The sequence below is a fragment of the Amphibalanus amphitrite genome, unplaced genomic scaffold (genome assembly GCF_019059575.1).
Source record: "Amphibalanus amphitrite isolate SeventyFive unplaced genomic scaffold, NRLGWU_Aamphi_draft 000249F_arrow, whole genome shotgun sequence".
Classification (NCBI taxonomy): Eukaryota; Metazoa; Arthropoda; class Thecostraca; order Balanomorpha; family Balanidae; genus Amphibalanus; species Amphibalanus amphitrite.
The window spans coordinates 240,854-261,924 of record NW_024881744.1 but is presented as its reverse complement, the minus strand read 5'-3'; the positions used below and the strand labels follow the sequence as shown (position 1 = coordinate 261,924).

Below are 21,071 nucleotides of genomic sequence, written 5' to 3'. Positions count from 1 at the left end.
AACCACTCCTGATATCGTCATATATACCGTTGTAATCACACTACTCTGACGTACCCCCATGACCTGTCCCATGCATACGTTCCCGGTTCACCTGTGCTGCGACGGTGTTACCACGCACGGCTACTCGGTGTCATCACTATACCTAACCACTCATACCGATAACCCGTCCGTGCCACTGCCACTCACTGAGCATATTCAGCCCGGTAACCCGTGGTCCCAGCCCCTTGGCTAGCTGGTCGATGACGTCATCTCCCGCCTGTTGTATGACGACCACCAGCCCATGGTCGGGCCGTCTGTTCTTCCCCAGTTTCACCGGCTCTCCCGTCTCCCCCGGTCCTGTCGGAGTGAGAGCTGTGTCAGCTGACTGCAGTCGGACGGAGCTGTCGCCGGGTCGGGAGGCGGCTGACACAATGGTGTCAAACACGGATATAGACGACACTTACACTGACACAGCCGATTCGGCACTGCTGAGTAGTTATATGGTGCCTGTGCCCATTCTTACTTATTGTGCAGCACACACCATAACCCGCGCCCTGGTGGAGTCTGTTTATAACGCGACCTGGTGGAGGTGGTGGTGGTGGTGGGGGGCGGGGCTATTTATTGTCCCCCCCCCTCGTATGTCCGAAAATACTGGCCGGATCCGCAAAATTCGAACGGCATTTGAAAGCATTGTCAAATTTGGCCCGGAAAATTCAATTTCATTGACCTCTGGGTCACTGATGACGTCACTGGTCAGGTCAAAGATAAAATGTTTTGCCGGTCACGGGTCTTCTAGGGAATGCGCTATAACATCGAGTAAAACGCATTTTGTCGAAAATTAGCGATAGGGCGTAAGTTGCCTAGTACCTATGTTGCTATTACAGGTCACTTATAATACCAAGTCAGGTCACGGGTCAGGTCACTAAGGGTGAACAGTTCAGCACATGAACCCAATTTTACTAGGGCTGTGTGATGCATGTTTTATGGCCAATTTTTCATTTAAAAATTCAATGGCGTTGGTTGTAAGACCATCAGTCGAACGGTTTATGTCACTTCCTGGTGGAGGTCAGGTCAAGGTGGTGGAGGTCAGGTCTAACCTTCCATCAGAACAAAAACTCGACATACTCCTCCACGGTAAATCCACCAGCACAGAGGACGGTCGGCGCGTCGCCGAGTGCTTCCAGAGCTACATTGAAAGATCCCTCACCATCAGGAATTCGGCGGCGGCTGGCGGCGGCGGTGCCAGCGGCCCTTTCTTGCGGACACCGCCAGTGATTTACCTCAGAGGCGGCAGCATTACTTTAGTTACTTATGTTTTATACGTAACTTAGTTGATACCAATAGTTGTTGATAGTTGATACTTTGTACCTTGTAAATGTATTTACTTTCACTGTATTTTTCTTGTTTTTCATTGTATTGCTCTTGTTCACCCGATCTTGACGTGAATGACGTGTGAATGAGCCAGTGTGTGTGAGGGAGAGGTGCCATGAAATAAGCTGAATAGCTTTTGCACCGATCCCAGACTGTATAGTGTATAATGTCTTAACCCGCGCCCTGATGGGGTCTGCCGAGCAACGCGGTCTGATGGGGGGGGGGCATTTTGACCCCCCCCCCCTAAGATCTCGAGAACCACGCAACATAGCGACAAGCGGCAAACGGCGTTGGATAGCCCCAACGAGGAACTACCTTGTGAGTTTGTGACCCAATTTCATTGACCTCGGTCTAACCGATGACATCACAGGTCAGGTGAAAGGTCGAATTTTCACCGTTTACAGGCATTTCAAGAAATGCGTTGTAAAATCGAGTAAAATGCATTTCATTGAAAATCAACGATGGGGAAATGTTCATCAAACACATATTTTGCTATTTGAGGTCACTGATACCAGGTTAGGTCACAGAGGTCAGGTCACTGAGGGTCACCAATTAAAAATATCATGTGATGCATGTTTTATGGTCCATTTTATATGCCAAATGCGATTATGTGGGACAAGCAGCCCTTGTGGTCAGTTGAGATTATGTTTTGGTGAAGATCAGGTCATGGTCAGGTCAAGATCAGGTCAAATTAGGTCAACTTTCAAAGTTGATATTTTTGCATAAAATGGGTATCGATTCGATGCAGCTCGTCACGAGGAGTTCAATGGTGGTCTTTGTTTTGCGTTACGTGCATGGGCGCCGCCACCGGGGGGGACGCGGGGGACGCGTCCCCCCACTCTCAGAATTGAAGGGGGACGTCCCCCCCCAAACTCATTACGGAGCGAGCGAAGCGAGCGTAGTCTTACGTAGGTTAACGGAAATTTCTGAGTATGCCGTGGTCACGCTTTTGCTAGGCTTATATCTCAGCAACCACTTGGCCGATTTACATGCGGTAATTTTTGTAGGGTAACACTAGAATCTAGATTCATTCCTTCTAACGAGCATCGGATCGGACTATTCCCGATGCATGTGAGTGACCCCATATGCACGTGCCACGTGAAAAACGAAGAGGTGTTAGTTTTGTAACAATTTCAATATCTCGGCAACTACTGGGCCGATTGCGCTGAAAGTTGGCATGTAGGTAGGTAATCTTGGGTAGGTATACCCACTAGGCAATGCATATCCATGTGCCACAGTTGGGGTGCTGCTGCACGTGCGCACATGCAGGGGTCGATTCCAGATCTCGAGAACGGCTGAACCGATTGTGCTGAAATCTGATGCATGGTTAGGGACCGGTTAGTAGGGTGCCGTGCAAAAGTCAGTTGGGACCCATTTTGCACGTGCGCACGTGCAGGGTGCCGCTTCCAGATCTCGAGAACGGCTAGGCCGATTGCGCTCAAATTTGGCACATCGTTAGGGACCGGTTAGAAGGGTGCAGTGCACAAGTTAGTTGGAGGTATCCCCTCGCAATTTCGCACGTGCAAGGCCCACCCCACCCTCTCGCTCGCTCCGTTGGTCGCCCCAAAAGGCGTTTTACTGGTTGTTATCCTACTCGAAATTTGATTAGGCCCTTCGGTCCAAAGAGACCATTTCAGAGCCGCAAGTATGAAAGAATTAGTGGGAGACATTGGTCGGGGCAGCCACCCTAGTGAGCCACTTGGGATGAACCCGACCAATTGAACAGGCAGCCCAGCCCACTGGCACTCACTGCACCCGGCAAAGGACTATAGCTCCAGTGGAGCCATTCCCGCATGGGATAGAGTTGCCCGTCCAGCCCGGAGCAGGGGGTTGCGGCGTGGAGGAGAAGGATTTGACTGTCCTGAGGATGGAAGAGATGGAACGGCCGGTGCCGAATCTGAGAGGGTCCAGGAGGTTTAGACACTCAGTATATGGGGTGTGGGCCCACATGCATGGGTCTGACCCCTGCCACCTCGGCCAACAAAATCTCCAGGCTTATCCGACCTGCCATCGCGGAACTGCCGATTTTTGATATCGTGATCAACGTGTGTCGTACAACACGACTGGCCGAACACGGGCCTAATATATTTCGTCTAACCAGCCAAGAACATGACTTTACACCAATCCGACCTCGAAGTCAAAATCCGAACATTTTCGAAGACTTCAACTCCGACTCTGGCCAAAACTGGCCAAAACAGTCACCTCCGACTAATTCCGGCTCCGACCCCACGCTTCTGCAGTCACGCTACACTAAATTTCCAGCTTCTAAGAAATAAAAGCTATACGGTTGCAGGACCACAAAACTTTGAGGCGACTTGACTACTTGACTTGGTTTTCCTGACCTAAGGTTTTCTGGTATCAAGCTTGTTACACGGGCTGCAAAATTCGTATTTTGGAGCAGTTTTGCCTAATATTTTTTTGCCAGTTTTCGCGGCGCTTCGCGCCGATTCGTGCACAAACCAAAAAGAGAGATTTGTGACTATACAACGCCCCCTCCTCCACGCGGGTATGCAATATGCATTGCCTATGCAATATGCATTATCGGTCATATTAGTGGCATACATCAGCAATTATACCGTGATAGAACACGAGGCTTTGCCGTGTCAAACTGAATCGGACATCAGATGTGTATAAAGGTAGGTACTCGGTGGGAATGCGGTCTATAGCCATTACTTTAAGGAAATACCTACCTAAACTACTTTCCTCAAACCAGTTATTTCGCCACAGTTTTATGAGTTTTTAAACATAAAATGGTCAGGAAATAATGAATATTTGCAAAAGGATTTTATATTTTTTTACATCACTATTTTCCATCTTTCGTAGAGGCTACTTGCCTATATTGCAGAGGAAGCTGATTACGCGTTGACCAAGCCACAGTGTATATGTCGTAGGCATCGGGTGAAATCCGGCATTTCATGAAATGCCTAGGCATTACTTGGAGTGCCGGCAAAGACTGAAATATTCGTAGAAATACGCGCGTTACGGCGAATGCCTGAACATTTTAGGCATTTCATGGAGTGCCAGGCGGAGGCCCGGCAGTCGATGAAATATGGTCGAAATAAGCCGAGTACAATCATTGCCTAGGCATTACATGAAATGCCCAAGTGACGACCGGCAATTTCTGGAACGGTTACCGAAGATGTGCGAGCGGTTTGGCGCTGGCTCGGTACCCAACCCAAACCTAATCGAGCCCAACTTATCTACTTTTAACATAACACGTTAGGTTAGGTTTGATACGTTACGTAGGCGAAAGTAGGCTTTAGGTTATATGGTAGGCTAGGTTAGGTTAGATTGTTTGAATTAGAAATAAACTTGGCCGGACGGGATTTGAACCCGCCATCTCGCCACGGAGTTCAATGTTCAATATCATACACCATCAATCCCTTTCCACCGATGCAAGGGCGGATCCAGGAAAACTCCAAGGGGAGAGGGTCATGAATCGAAGTGGTGCCCTACCTATACCCAAAACTAAAACTCAACGGATTTCGGCCACATAATTTTGGTGGTGCCCTATTTTAGTTTTTTGCTTTTTTATATTTTTATTTTTGGTCAGTGTCTTCGCCCCTGGGCCCTGGCAGGCCTGTGCTGCCCCTGGCGGGCCCGTGGTGCCCCTGCTAGGCCGCAGGTGCCCCTGACAGGTTTGTGGTGCCACTGGAAGGACTGTGGTGCCCGTGACAAGCCTGAAGTGCCAACGACAGGCCCGTGGTGCCCCTGACAGGCCCATGGCGCCCCTGCGAGGCCGGTGGTGCCCCTGCTAGGCCGGTGGTGCCCCTGGGCCCTGACAGGACTGTGGTGCACCTGACAAGCCTGAAGTGTCCCAGACAGGCACGTGGTGCCCCTGACAGGTCCAAGGTGCCCCTGGCAGGCCTGTGGTGGCCCTGCTAGGCCTCTGGGGCCCCTGACAGGCCTGTGGTGCCCCTGGAAGGAATGCGGTGCCCCTCGGCCCTGACAACTCTGAGGTGCCCCTGACAGGCTCGTGGTGCCCTGCTAGGCCTGTGGTGCCCCTGGCAGGCCTGTGGTGCCCCTGGCGGGCCTGTAGTGTCCCTGACAGGTCCAAGGTGCCCCTTCGAGGCCGGTGGTGCCCCTGCGAGGCCGGTGGTGCCCCTGGCAGGCCTCTGGTGCCCCTGACAGGTCTGTGGTGCCCCTGGCAGACTTGTGGTGCTCTTGCTAAGCCGATGGTGCTCCTGACAGGCCTGCGGTGCCCCTAACAAGCCTGTGGTGCCCCTGACAGGTTCGTGGTGTCCCTGCTAGGCCTGTTGTGCCCCTGTTAGGCCGGTGGTGCCTCTGGCAGGCCTATAGTGCCCCCGGGTCCCATGGGGGGGGGGTCATGACCCATGTGACCCCCCTTGGATCCGTCCCTGCACCGATGAGACTTGAATAAGCAAAAGGCGCGGGAACTCGCACATCCAGGGCTGCGCAGTCGGAGTCGGAGTCGGTTGGAGTCGACAGCTATGACCGGAGTCAGAGCCAGAGTCGATTTTTGGAACCGAAGCCGGACAAACCGAAAATCTATCGACTCCGCAGATCTTGCAAAGTTGCAAGGCCAGAGCTGGAGTTAAACTTGGTCGGATTCGAAAGTTCTGCCCGGAGTCGGAGTCGGAGTTGGTTTTTGAAAGCCAGAGTCGGGGTCGGAGTCGCCGAAAATCCATCATGTCCGCAGCCCTGCGCACATCTGCGGTAATCGTTACAGAAAGTGCCGGTCGTCACTTGGGCATTCCATGTAATGCCTAGGCAACGAGTGTGTTCAGTTGATTTCGACCGTATTTCAGAGACTGCCTGGTCTCCGCCTGGCATTCCATGAAATGCCTAAATTGTTCAGGCATTTGCTGTAACGCGAGTATTTCTACGAAGATTTCAGTCTTTGCCGGCATTCCACGTAATGCCTAGGCATTTCATGAAATGCCGAATTTCAGCCGATGCCTACGACATATATAAATAGACCAAGCATAGTACGTAGTTCAAACCAGCTGAATGCTGATTGGCTAGCATTTTTCCGTAAGGGAATGGATTCCTCGGTAAGAGAATGACAAAGTGTAATCTATGGGAATGACTTCAGTCTTCAAACCTAAAATCGATACCTATATATTTGGCTAGGGTGATCGTTGAGCCATAAAAGCTCCTGATTTGTTCTCGTCTCAGCTCAAGCTTCAAAACTGTTACTTCAGTTCAAAACCCTATGTTAAAAGTGGCATATTTGCTTTAAACGTTGAATGCATCCGACCGAAAAAGCCCCGGTAAGAATGTCTACTTGTGTTTTCAGTCAGTCAGTCCGTCCCCCCCAGTCAAAAATCCGTGGCGGCGCCCCTGGTTACGTGGTCTAAACTTGTTAAAATTGAGTTAAAAATTGACGCCATCAATTTGGAACCGTTTTTTTCGCTATAACTTGGCCAAAAAAGGAGGTATCGATCTAAAATTTGGTATGTGGATAGAAGGCGGTTAAGACTATCACGTACATTCCGGTTTCTTCGAATTTCAAAAAACTTTTTAGATTTTTTGGCTATTAAATTCAAAAAATATATTTTTTTTTAATTTTTGGGGGTCAAAATCAACTAAAATTCAAAAATCTGAGATATTAGTTTTGTAGCCCTGTTAATTCTACACCTTTTATGTCTGAAACATTTTTCTGTATCTCTAAAGCTGTAGGCCTGACAGCTCTTCCCGCGAATCCTTTTTTGGGTCAAAAATGGCAGAAACGACGTCACTCCGACGTCATTAGCGGCCAACCTATCATAGCCTTTGGAGAAAATTTTGGTCACAATGTGCAATAGCTATTCACGGGGGGGTACTGAAAGTTTGGTGACAATCGGCGCAGCGGTTCTGGAGATATATCGAAAAAAAAACTGAAGGGAGGGGGGGGGGCAAAAAATGCCCCCCACCGCCTGGAAGGTTAAGCGTTTTTCTGAATTTTCAAAGCTATAGGCCTGACAGCTCTTCCCGCGACACCTTTTTTGGGTCGAAAACGGCAGATATGATATCACTCTGACGCCAACTGCGGCCAACCTATCATCATAGCCTGTGAAAAAATGTTTGGTCACAATGTGTAAACTTGATGCCCGGGAGGGTACTGAAAGTTTGGTGACGATCGGCGCCGCGGTTCTGGAGATATATCGAAAGTCTGGGGGAAAAATAGCCCCCCATTTGGGCGCGGGTTAACCCTCGCTTGCCGAGGAGGGGGGAGGGGCGGGTGCCGCCCCCATAGGTTTTCCGTTATTGCTCCGAACACGCCGGCGATAGAGAGCTGAAACTTAGCATACCTGATCTTTGATTCAAGCCGGATTTTCTGAACCAACCGCATTTTCGGGTCAGACGTCACTGACCTATGACGTCATAAGTGAATCTCTGCACGGTCTTTAGATGTCGCAACTTCGCAACGCCCTCACTGCCAGAGGAGCTTTCACAGGGAAATGAAACTTGGAGGACCTAGTGTAAGTGGTGCACTGTTTACGCATTATTATTATTTAGTTGTCGCTTTCCTTTTGTCCGGCGGATGTGACGTCCTGCGCGACCTGTCACGTGACCGCCCGGCACCGACCAATCGCGTGCCGTCCGGCCCTGAGCCGGCCGGGGGTCGGGGCGTGTCCGCGCAGGTGGGCTATTTCCGTGCCCGACCGCTGTGAAGTGCACATGGTGATTGAGTGCGTCTGATCTCGAACGGTAAGCGCTGAGTTGTTGATTTGTTTGATTTTACCGATACCCTTTGTTTGCTTTAGTACTGTCTAATTAATTTTGTCTAATTTATTATAGCGTGTTCTGTGTCATAAAACGTTCAAATTATGTTTAAGCGTTACCTGGGCCGCTTTACAGGACGTGGTTTGAAGGACGCGGTTTGAAGGACGCGGGCTTTGTTGGCCAGGCTATGGTTGTAATAAATTAGAAGATGACCGACTGCTGTGTTGGCCCGCGTGCTCGAGAGCCGACGCCGACGTCGTCGCCCCGGCCCACGCTTACACTAGTATGCATTAGGAGTCTCACAACTTTTATGTGTCGGATTTTTCCTAAAGGTCATAGGTCAGGTCATTTACGTGACCTCACCATTATAAGTCAATGGGGAAAAATGAAAATGCTATTATGGCGCCGGGAACGATCTCCAACTGTCTCAAACACACACAATCGTGATTTCATGCACTCCTTGCAAGGTTCGATGCGTTACTTTTGCAATGTTGACCTTGCGTGACGTCATTTATGACGTTGTTAGGGTCATATTAGCTCTTCGTCGAAAACTCCCGATCAAATTAAGCCAGCGAGTCGCAAAAGCCACCAATGGACTCAGGACGACCTGCCGAATCAAATTATATGCGACATGGCCTCCTTCGATCAATGGCGTGACCTGGGGGGCGCTGACCTGACCGTGACCCGAGGTCAACACCCTAAGTTGACCTCATCCAAACAAAAATATATCATTCGACGCGCCTGAGCGAAACGAACACCATGCTGCCAAAATCGCGGTTCTGCGGCCGTTTTTTGCGAAGCTATTCACCAAATACGGAACCGTACCTTAGGGCACTCGACCTGACCTCAGAGGTCACCGGTTGACCTAGGACCTCAAAATCGGGTATCAGTATCTGCGTCTCGTAACGGTGCACACGCTCATTTTCTACGCCACGCCCTAGCTCCACCAGGGGCGAAACGGCGAGGGGGATTCGTAGTTCGTACCCCTCGGCCGGCGCGTATGTAGAAAACCAATAGGTACGGCGAGGGTTAACCCTCGCCCGTATTGGTGTTTTTCAAGCCGCGAACGTAAAAGGGGGGGGGGGGTCCGTTGGACCCCCTCCTTGCCGTTTCGCCCCTGATCGAGCTAGAGTTTCGCAGAAAAAACGAGCGTGTTGCCCGTGACGAGAGGAAGCCGATGATACACAATCTTAAGGTCCTAGGTCATCGGTTGACCTTCCAGGACCTTCAAAGTCATTGACCCAAAAGTCGGGAAATGGGGACCTGTTAGAAAGTCGTAAAGCGTGACTGCTGTGGGGTTTTTCGGGGTGCTGATCACGAATATCATTTTAGATTTGATCACAGATGATGTTTTCATTCATTTAGGCCAGGTCGGGTCAGGTAAGGTCAGGTCAACCAGTAAGGGTATTCGTAGTAGGTGGCAACCGCCTCTGACAGCTTCGTAACATGTTACGAAGGCACCAAAACTACTTCGTAAATGTTCATATGGTTGCTAAATTCGAATTCAGCTCCAAAAACTGGCCTTGAAACATGTAAAACTCGAGAAAAGTGAACCGAGGTCACCAAAGGACAATGACCTGACCTGACCTTCAGGTGACCTTGACACCCACCCTAATGCATGGGGGCAACATCATATCACATGTTTGAGCGCTTGAAACCACAAAAAGACTGCAAACGCGCGGCCAATGCGAGCCGACATACGCCGAATCGCGATTCCGGCCAAACATAGTCTCGAAAACTAGGTCACAGGTCAAAGGTCATTAGAGTCAGGGTCACGAAAATTTCAGGGTAGGTGTAAAATAGATTAACGCGAGGGCATTGAAAGTTTCGTCGCAATCGGCCGGTTTTTACGCGAGTTATTCGCGAAAAAAACATGGGGGGGGTCCGTTCGACCCCCCCCCCCTATACGGGCGAGGGTTAACCCTCGCCGGCCGAGGGGGGGGGCGGGTGCCGCCCCCCCCCATAGGGTTTTTTCACGATAGCTCCGAACACGCCGGCGATAGAGAGCTGAAACTTGGCATACCTGACCTTTGATTCAAGCCGGATCTTTTGACACCAACCGCATTTTCGGGTCAGGTCAGGTCACTGACCTATGACGTCATAAGTGAACCTCTGCACGGTACTCAGATGTCGCAACTTCGCAACGCCCTCACTGCCAGAGGAGCTTTCACAGGGAAATGAAACTTGCAGGAACTAGTATCCATGAGGAGTCCCACAACTTGTATATCTCGGATTTTTCCTAAAGGTCATATGAGGTCAGGTCATTTTCGTGACCTCACCATTATAAGTCAATGGGGAAAAACGAAAACTGCTATTCTGGCGCCGGGAACGATCTCCAACTATCTCAACCACACAGAATCGTGATTTCATGCACTCCTTGCAAGGTCCCATGCGTCACTTTTGCAATGTTGACCTTGCGTGACGTCATTTATGACGTCATTAGGGTCATATTAGTTTTTCGTCAATAACTTCCGATCAAATTGAGCTAGCAAGTCGGGAAAGCCACCAATCGACTCAGGAAGACCTGCCGAATCGAATGATATGCGATATGACCTCCTTCGACCAACTCCGTGACCTGGGGGCGCTGACCTGACCGTGACCTGAGGTCAACACCCTAAGTTGACCCCACCCAAACAAAAAGTATATCATTCGACGCGCCTGAGCAAGGCGAACACGATGCTGCCAAAATCGCGGCTCTGCGGCCGTTTTTTGCGAAGTTATTCACCAAAAACCGAACCGTACCTTGGGGCACTTGACCTGACCTCAGAGGTCACCGGTTGACCTAGGACCTTAAAACCGGGTATCAATCTCTGCGTCTTGAAACGGCGCACACGCTCGTTTTTTCCGCGACGCGCTAGCTCCACCAGGGGCGAAACGGCGAGGGGGGGGGTCGTACCCGCCCCCCCCCCCCTTCGGCCGGCGCGTATGTAGAAAACCAATAGGTCCGGCGAGGGTTAAGGTACGGCTCCGTTTATGGTGCATAACTTCGTAAAAAACGGCCATAGAGTCGCGACTTTGGCAGCATCGTGTTTGTCTCGCTCAAGCGCGTCGAATGATATAGGGGAGGACCGTACAAGAGTACGCACCTAATGCATTTTGTCGTCTCACGCCGTTCGGTTTTGGTTTACGGCTACGATCAGTATATTTCGATAAAGCCTGATCATTTGTCCACAAACTGTTATGACCACAGCGGCCTACGTCCAATGACCGTAAGCGTGACCGTAAGCAATTTTCTAACACCCTGCATTTGCGTACTCTTGCCTGATAGGCAGTACAAGAGTACGCACTTCGTGCGGGTGGAGTACGCACTACGTGTATGCATTCCTACTCGCTGGAATCAATGCATTCATGCAAGTAATTAACCCTCGCCCGCACATGGGGGGGGGGGTTGCCACCCCCCAGGTAGTCTTTCTGCTCTGCACTCAACATTTTTAGAGCTAGAAGGCTGATTTTTTGTATAGCTGCTCCTCTATCCTTTCTTGATGTCCACTGAAAATTTCAAGTTTCTGTGACCTTTGGTTTCGGAGATATGACCTTGTTTTTCAGGCTATGTCATGACCCAAATGGCCAATTCTCGACATCTTGCGTTGGCTATGGGCCTTGTGAGCTTTTGACACCTTGATTTCGGCCTTTTTTACCAGTCTTACCTCCCACCCATCATGGAACATGTTGTTCGACGATGTACAGATGTCAAGGTCAAGGTCAAGGTCAACCTAGGTCATCTAAGATAATTGCGTTTTAGGCAAGCGGAATTTACTTTTTGTGAAGTTTTTTGACTGCATTTTTGGTAAAAGCTTCTCAGATCATGATTTCATGCAATATGGACACATAAACAATCGGTGCACACATCAGTATACACACAGACACACACAGACATACAAACACATATAATTGACCTTGACCTAACTTGACCTGAAATGACCTCAGCAGCAAAAACCTGGTCGGGTAGTGTGAGAAAGAGGTTCTAGGTGGCTTGGCACCAGAAAACGGCATCGTTATCGGTATATGATAAGCAGCGCACTTGATATCCAACGGTGACCCAAAACAGCAACATTTTTTAGTTTGACCTGACCTGGAAGGTCAATGACTGACCTGAGAAGGTAAAACTGGGTATCATTGGATTCGTCTCTTCCCAAAGAATCTTTTTGGTCTTTACCGCTAAGCTCTATCTCCAACAGGAACGAAATGGCGCGGGGGGTGGCAACCACCCCTCCCCCCCATGTGCGTTCTAGGATGGGAAAATGGCATGTGCGGGCGAGGGTTAAACTATTGTTATCTTTATTGCCGCAGCCACTAAAACGGCCACTCTTAACAGAGTCGAGGCGCCCCGCTGTGGTCGTGCAAATGCCCCCTGGTCTACCAGAAACAGTGATGCTCTTCGTGGTTTCCCCAACTGCTCAGTGCTCGGCGTCCCCCCGAGTGTCATCCACCTTGTTGGCCAATCCCGTGAATCTGCTGAGGGGTTGCGCGCCTGATGCACTAAGTTGATTAATGCAACACAACCACGCACTCGGAAAACTGCGTACTCTTGTCCGCCACGGCAATGCGTACTCATGGCCGACACATACGGTAGACACAAAGCGGGCTGAGAGCTGGCGCCACAGTCGTCGCGTAAACAATTGGGACTTGACACACACCAGATTCCCCGTGGTATCTTGATAGGAAAAAATGAAAATTATATTGCCGCTCCCTGAGGAAGGTCACACCTTTTCCTGCACCCCAAAAAGTCTAAAAGCGATGTGAAAAACACGTCTAAGCCTCTAAAAAAGACAAGTGAACCCGTAGCGCGCCCACCTTCCACCATCGAAGCCGCGTGAGAGACAGCTTCCTTAGGACTCGAGATGACGCTGATGAGGCGTTGCTAAGCAACCGAAACAGCTGCTGCGTACTCTTGTCGCCTGCGTCCTCTTACCCGCCCTTACCCTACTTTTTGTTTGGGTTAGGTCAACTTAGGGTGTTAACCCGCGCCGTGCTGGTGGCCTGAACTTTCCGCCGAGTGCTGGGGGGGGGGGGGGCGTTTTCACGCCCCCCCCGTCTAACTCGGCTCCTGGGCCACGTAGCGACACGCGGTAAGCGGCAATCGAAAGAGCGTCAAAAATAAGGAAGAAAACACTTCGGTCATTTTTAAGGTCAGGTCAAAGGTCAGGTCACCAGAGGTCATCGAAGGTCAAATTTAGTCCATTTCGATAATTTTGGAAACTGCCAACGGCCAACTCGGGAACCAATAGAGCTACAGCGCCGCGGAAAAGCGCATTCGATAGCCCTTTTACCGCCATTTATGTAGAGTGTTCTCAGATTTGACCTCAGGTCAACGGTTTAGCCTCCAGAGGGCAAAAACTGTAAAAATAGCCGTTTTCACGAAAACTGTTTTTCGGCAATAACTTTTGACTCAAGAGAGCCACGACATTACTTTTGCCAGCATCGTGTTCCTCTCGTCGAGACGCTTCGAATGAACTATTTGTTGACCTTGAAAGGTCATTTTGAAAATTTGACCTCAGGTCAAGGTCATGACCTGACCGAAAATGGTCATGTTGCATATCAGTCGATCCGTATCGTCGATCTGAACACATCTGACGTGTTTTCACTGCTCTAGCACGTCTCTATCAAAAGTTATAGCCAAAAAACTGCTGGCGACCGTTCCATGACCTGAGATGACCTCAGGGGCATACAGAAGGGTCACAGGTGCATTTTTCCGATTCAGTGTGTCATGTTCACCTATGAACCGATGTTTGTGAGCGTTTTGAACGACATTCGTCCAAAAGAGGCACATTTCAATTTTCTCCCATTGACTTATAATGGAGAGGTCGCAAAATTGACCTGACCTTAGGCCACAGATATAAAAAAAACCGATATATACATTTTATAGATACTGTTACTCATATCAATCGCTGAAAGTTTCAAAGTGATCGTTCAGTCGGTGTAGCTATAGCGAGCCTTTGAACTTTTTCTGAGGTAAGGTCACTTGACGTGACCTGGTGACCTGACCTTGAACGGCCCAGGTCTGAAATTTTCACAACATGTGCGGAAATGATGTAGAAACACGTGTACCAAAAACAGCGGCGCTGCTCGCCGCCGTTTTTGAGATATTCGCGAAAAACCTGAAGGGGGGGGCGTAAAAACGCCCCCCCCCCAGCACGGCGCGGGTTAAACTCGGGTCGCGGTCAGGTCAGCACCCCCAGGTCACGAAATTGGTCGAAAGAGGTCATGTCGCATATCATTGATTCGGCAGGTCTTCCTGAGTCCATTGGTGGCTTTCCCGGCTGGCTAGCTCAATTTGATCGGGAGTTATTGACGAAAAACTATTATGACCCTAATGACGTCATAAATGACGTCACGCAAGGTCAGCATTGCAAAAGTGAGTTATCGAACCTTGCAAGGAGTGCATGAAATCACGATTTTGTGTGCTTGAGATAGTTGGAGATCGTTCCCGGCGCTAGAATGGCAGTTTTCATTTTTCCCCATTTACTTATAATGGTGACGTCACGAAAACGGCCTGACCTCATATCACCTTTAGGAAAAATCCGAGATATACAAGTTGCGAGACTCCTAATGAATACTAAATCCTATAAGTTTCATTTCCCTGTGAACCCTCTTCTGGCATTGAGGGCGTTGCGAACTTGCGACATGTGAAGACCGTGCAGAAGTTCACTTATGACATGATCTGAACCGAAAATGCGGTTGATGTCAACACATCTGGCTTGAATCAAAGGTCAGGTATGCCAAGTTTCAGCTCTCTATCTCTGGCGGGTTTGCACCTATCGCGAAAAAAAACTGAAGAGTTAGGGGGGGGGAAGGGGGCGGCACCCGCCCTCCCCCTCTCAGCCGGCGAGGGCTAACCATACGCAAATCCGCATTTGTAATGCTCTACTCTGTTTCCCCCAGTCAGAAGTGATATTAGCCGTTTTCGCGACGGCCATCTGGTACACATTTGGTGCACATCTGGTACAGATCACTGGTGCAGATTTGGTCAAATTAGGTTCAGTGTGTCTCTTAGTAGCCATCAGCTAGGGTTGCACTAATTGCTTATATGCCTGCTTTGTCATATCATCAGAGAGCATCATCGATTAAAACACTGAAATAAATTCATAAAATGAAGATATTTGCTGTAAAAGAAATTAGGTGCAGATTTGGTCAAATCAGGTGCATTCGCCGGATAGCCCGTCGTGAAAACGGCTATTACTTGGTTCGCCCACAAAAGGTATCTCACCGAAGACGTGCAGCGTTCGCAATGACGGCGGCAGGAGCCTCAGCCATCGTCCCGTCGAGTCAAGAGGCACTGACAGCACCAGCTCCTCCAAAGCACGGTAGGCCTCCAGGCCCCGGAGTGCCGTCTCCAGCTGCTCCTCGCTGAGGCCCCGCTGAAGTGTGTGCGTCTTCACATTCGCTATCCGCATTGCCTCCACCAATGCTCCGACGTCACTAGTCGCCGATGGCTATGGAAGTAACGGAGGTTAGCAGGGGGATTGAGCGGGGATTCAGTAGGGTCCCTGCGATTTCGCTGAAAATGTGTTTGTGGGTGCGACAGCCGACACTATCACATCTACCTTTGTACAAAACGCGGGGAATCGTATTGGGGGATAGGGGGCATAAATCTTGAAAACGAGATGCCCTCCGGGTACAACCGACGTACGCTGGAAAATCAATTATTTCTAGCAATTCTAGCTATCAAAACGGCTCCCATTGTACGTCATTCGAAAGAGAAAATGTCCTTGATGGGACAGGACCAAATTTATGTTTTGTACTTTTAACCCGTCCACCGCTGGGGGTCCTGGATTTCCACGCCCTGTAGGGGTGGGGGTGTTTGTACACTCCCCCCTCTAACTCGGCCCTGGGCCACGTAGCGACACGGGTTAAGCGACATTGGAAGGAACGTAAAAAACATGACGAAAATACGTAATTCATTTTTTAGTTCAGGCCAAAGGTCAGGTCACCAGAGGTTATCAAAGGTCAAATTTTGCTATTTCAACATTTTTCAAAACATCCGACAAACAACTCGGAAACCAATAGAGCTACAGCGTCGCAGAAAAGCGCAATCAATAGCTCTTCTACAGGCCTTTCTGACTGTTGTTCTCAGATTTCACCTCAGGTCAACGGTTTAGCCTCTAGAGGACAAAAACTAAAAAACCGCTTTTATGGAAAGATGTTTTTCTCCAATAGCTTATGACTCAAGAGACACACGACAATACTTTTGCCAGCATCGTGTTCCTCTGGGCGAGCCGTGTCGAATGAACTATAATTTGATCTTGACAGGTCAACTTTTAAATTTGACCTCAGATCAAGGTCATGACCTGACCGGAAAAGATCATGTTGCATATCAGTCGGTCCGTATCGTCGAGTCAAACACATCTAAAGCGCTTTCGTCGCTCTAGCTTGCCTCTATCACAAATTAGCGAAAACCGTTAGATACCATTCGTGAACTGAGATTACCTCGGTGACATAACGAGGGGTCACGGGTTCCATGTTCCGGTTGAGCGTGTCATGTTTACTCGTACTGCAGCGTTTGAAAAATGTTTTGAATGACGTTGGTCTAAAAGTGGCGCTTTTCAATTTTCTCCAATTGACTCATAATGGAGAGCTCGAAAAATTGACCTGACTTCTAGGTTATATAGGTATATAGAAATTTCGAGAGATACATTTTGTAAATATTGTTACATTTATCAATCGCTGAAAGTTTCAAATTAATTAGTCACTTGTAGAGATTGCAATCCCGGGATCGGGATCCCGGGATCCCGGCGGGATTTCAATCCCGATCCCGATCCCGAAATTTCGCCAATCCCGGGATAAAAAAAAGTTTTTCACCAAAAAAGGAATGCAGCCGCTGCACCAGTCATGTTCAAACTGTTAATAGTACTGGGTGACATAAAGCAGAGAAACTAGCTGGCACCCCGTCTCGGCCGTCCACAATCGACCGTGTGGGTAGCTCCCGGGATCACCCACAGCTGTTAAGCTGCTTAAATACGTACGAAAAAGGGTCCACGCACCAGAACGTCAAAAAATTGCAGCATCAGTGCTGCAGCATCTCCATCAGGATCACGGATCGTTCAGCGATTCCGACTTGTCCGTCCGTGGCCGGAAGAAAAGAGGTCATCAAGGCAGTCGTTGAGATCGTGTCGCAGAAAGATGTCGTAGATGTCACGCAAGTGACGGCAGAGCTCACTGATTCAGACGTTGAAGACGGCAGAGTGGAGCTCTCCCAGTCAGTGACTCTGCCCTCAAAGCGACTATGGAGCATAGTCTGAGAGAAATTAGTGATAAAAGCGGAACCAGGAAGAGGTGAAGTGACCAAGCGACGTCCTGAAAATAGTGTGAAATAGGGAGCTGCCAAATTTGGCGTACACTAGTCGCGAGTTTTACGATAGACAGACCTACCAGCAATGGCTTAAAACTGTCATGCCAACTAGCGTAGACGCAGAGTGAATGAGGCGTATAGGTGTCGGAACTCGGAACCCGTCTCAATGACGAGACAGCAAACGCACTGGTCGACGCATAGTTCATCAAGGCCAGTTGGGAATAAATGCCAGTCAAATTGAAACGCTTTCTTTACAAATTCAATCGTTTTTAACGCAAAGGACATGGGCTAAGGATGGCTTTTGGTTGCCCCTTTGTTTGTGGTAAGCTAAAAGACGCAAAATCTGTCAGTAGGAAATCATTCTTACGACGTTTTGTGACAAAACAGGAATCCCGGGATCCCGGGATCCCGAAATAAAAACTTTCGGGATCCCGGGATTGGCAAAACGTTCCGGGATTGCAATATCTAGTCACTTGGTATAGCTATGACAGGCATTGAAACATTTTAGGAGGTAAGGTCACTTGAAGTGACCTGGTAACCTGAGCTTAACCCGCGCCGCACGTTGCTCGGAAACGCTCCAGCGAGAGACCAGCGGCCTTTCCGCAAAAGTTTTTTGCTTGTTATTCCACAACTAGTGAAGCAAACTTCATAAAGCTTTGCATACCTTCTCTGTCATATGTAAGCTATCATTTGGATGTCAAGCACTAAATATATGACGTGAATCTGTTAAGTTATGACGTCATAATTGAGTATAATACAGGATCTAACACCACTTTAAGTCAACAAGGGAAATTGGGAGCTGCTATTCGGGCACCGGTAATGGTTTCATGCACTCCTTGCAAGGTCTGGTGCTTCACTTTAGCATTGTTGACTTTGCGTGACGTCATTTATGACGTCACTAAGGCCATATAAGTTTTTCGTCAATAACTCCTTATCAGATGGAGCTAGAGAGTCTGGAAAGCCACCATTGGACTCGGGAAGACCTGCCGAATCGAATGATATGCGATATGACCTCCTTCAACCATTTTCGTGACCTGAGGGGCTCCGACCTGACCTTGACCCGAGGTAAACACCTTAACCCGCGCCCCAGTGGCGGTCTCAGCCAACTTCGCCCTAGTGGGGGGAAGGGGGCATATGTTACCACCCACCTCTAACAAAAAAAAAAGAAGAGGGCTAGAAAGACGCGGTCAAAAGCAGTCGATAGCTCTCAATGCGTACGTTTGAAAGTATTTCGGTCATTTTTCATCTTAGAGCAATATTGGGGTCACTGGAGGTCATCAAGGTCAAAATTTGCCAAATGCCATTATATTTCTCAGAAAACATGCATTTATCTCAGAAAATACGATAGCTAGAAAAACGCATCGAAAAGCAATCGATAGCTTTTGAACTCTTCTTTTGATAAGGTCATTATCAAAATTGACCTTAGGTCAACGGTTTAGCCACCGGAGGGCAAAAACTCCAAAAATAGCTGTTCTTACGAAATGTGTTTTTCGACAATAACTTTTGACTAAATAAAAAGCCACAACGTTTCTATTGCCAGAATCGTGTTCCTCTCGCCGAGACGCGTCGAATGAACTATAATTTGACCTTGAAAGGTCAACTTGAAAATTTGACCTCAGCTCAAGGTCATGACCTGGCCGGAAAAGGTCATGTTGCATATCATTCGATGCGTCTCAACAAGACAAACACAATGAGACCATCCCCAGCGTCCTATCTCTTTCCAATCGAGAGTTATTGGCAAAAATATGTTTGTAGCCTGAGAGCCTCAAATGACCTCGGATGACCTTTCTAGAGGCTATCAGCAAAAACGACACCTTGGTCGTCACGGGTGGTCCAAATCATTGTGATTCTGAAATGTTTGGACTGTTCCTATGCGTACGCACGGATCTAGAGGCATTTTCATTTTTCTCCATTGACTTATAATGGTAAGGTCACGCCACTGACCTGACCTTAGGTCACGGATATAAAAAAATCCGAGATATACAAATTGTAGGCGCCAATAACATCATGCAATCCACCAAGTTTAAAATCTTTCTGACAAACACTGCAGGCTGGACATGATTGCAAACTTTTTTAGGCTTTGTCATTTAACTTGACCTGGTGACCTGACCTGACATGACCTGGGGTCAAAAATTTCAGACATTGTCCAAAATTGATGTACAAAAAGCTACTCCAAGCGGCGCGGCGCTACGCGCCGCGGTTTTTTATTCACACGGAAAAAACGCGACAGGGTGGTAACATATGCCCCCCCCCCCAATGGGGCGAAGGTTAAGTTGACTTCACCCGAACACCAAGGATAGCATTCGACGCACGACGACGATAGCAACGAGGGGTTAAAGTTGCCATTTTCCGGTTCAGTGCACAGTGGGGATTTTTCCGATCTAGCACGTATTTATTCGTAGAGGGCAAACCATAGGTAGAATTGTAGCCAGATTGTGCACAGATGTTGGCTGGTGTGTCCTGGTGAGAATTTTACTTGTAAATGTGCATAATCAACATAGTATAGGGGGTTCAATTGGACCCCCCGCTCAGCCGTTTGGCCCCTGATCAAGCTAGAGCTTCGCGGAAAAGTCAAGCGTGCTGCCTATGACGAAATGAGGCCGAATATATCCAATTTCAAAGTCCAAGGTCATAAGCTGACTTTCCAAGTCAGTTTAATGACCCAACTAAAGTTGGGAAATCGAGACCTCTTGAAACTTCGCAAAGTTATGGTGTTACGGGGTATTTTGGGGTGCTGATCACGAATTTCATGTTAGTTTTGATCACAGACGATGTCTTTATGCATTTAGGCCAGGTCGGGTCAGGTCAGGTTAGATCAACTAGTAGGCGTCCTGCCGGCCATCCATAGAAGTGTCACAGCTACTACTGATAGCTTCGTAACATGGAACGAAGGCACCAGAACTACTTCGTAAATATTCAAATGGCTGCTAAAATCGAAATCAGCACCAAAAACTACCCTAGAAACAAGTAAAACTCGAAAAAGTGAACCAAGGTCATCAAAAGGTCACTGACCTTGACTTGACCTTCACGTGACCTTGACTCCCACCATTATGCATGGCACCAACATCATTTCACATATTTGAACGTTTAAAACCACAAAAAGACTGGAAACCGCGGATAATGTGAGCTGGCATACGCCGAATCGCGATTCCGGCCAAACATGGTCTCGAGAAATATGCCACAGGTCAAAGGTCAGTTGGGTCAGAGTCATGAAATTTTTAGATTAGATGTAAAATTGATGATCTCGAGGGCACCGAAAGTTTCGGCGCGATCGGCCGCTTTTTGCGCGAGTAATTTGCGGAAAACCATGGGTTTTATCCGACCCCTTCCCCCTCCCCCTCCCCACAAGTGCGATGGTTAATAAGGTTACGGTATGTATAATTTACGCTTGTAATCCTATTCCTAATGAATGTGTCTCAGAAAATATGCATCATATAAATCACGAAGTAAAATTATTCGCCTATGTCCGGAACATACCTATATCGTGCTGTTTGCCCTAGCGCTCCTAGAGTGGGGTATTAAGATACTCTAATGCGAATATTCCGTGCTCAGGCAAGTTCCGGCAGCCAAACTAGGCGTTGTCTTGTGCAGGAGAAAGTGGCGAATTCGATAGGATATGTTTCGGAGTGGAAAAGTGTGGAAAACATTGTTGATTTCCTACATTTATCTAGAATACCATTCCTTCAATATGGTGTCTGTAAGGGTTTTTTGTAAATGACATTTTTGTGACCTTAGTAAGGTTGTGGCATACTTTCTGTTTGCC

The 21,071-nt window shown here is 48.6% G+C and overlaps 1 protein-coding gene across 1 annotated transcript in view; it reads right to left on the bottom strand.

The window, feature by feature from the left end:
* LOC122386394 overlaps positions 1-21,071 on the bottom strand; it is a 213,877-nt gene that overhangs the window by 7,340 nt on the left and 185,466 nt on the right. Inside the window, exons 10-11 of the mRNA XM_043375563.1 lie at positions 15,227-15,452; positions 187-336 (exon numbers count right to left, since the gene is read on the bottom strand). Of these exons, the coding sequence (XP_043231498.1) occupies positions 187-336; positions 15,227-15,452 (376 nt within the window). The remainder of the gene's footprint in view (positions 1-186; positions 337-15,226; positions 15,453-21,071) is intronic.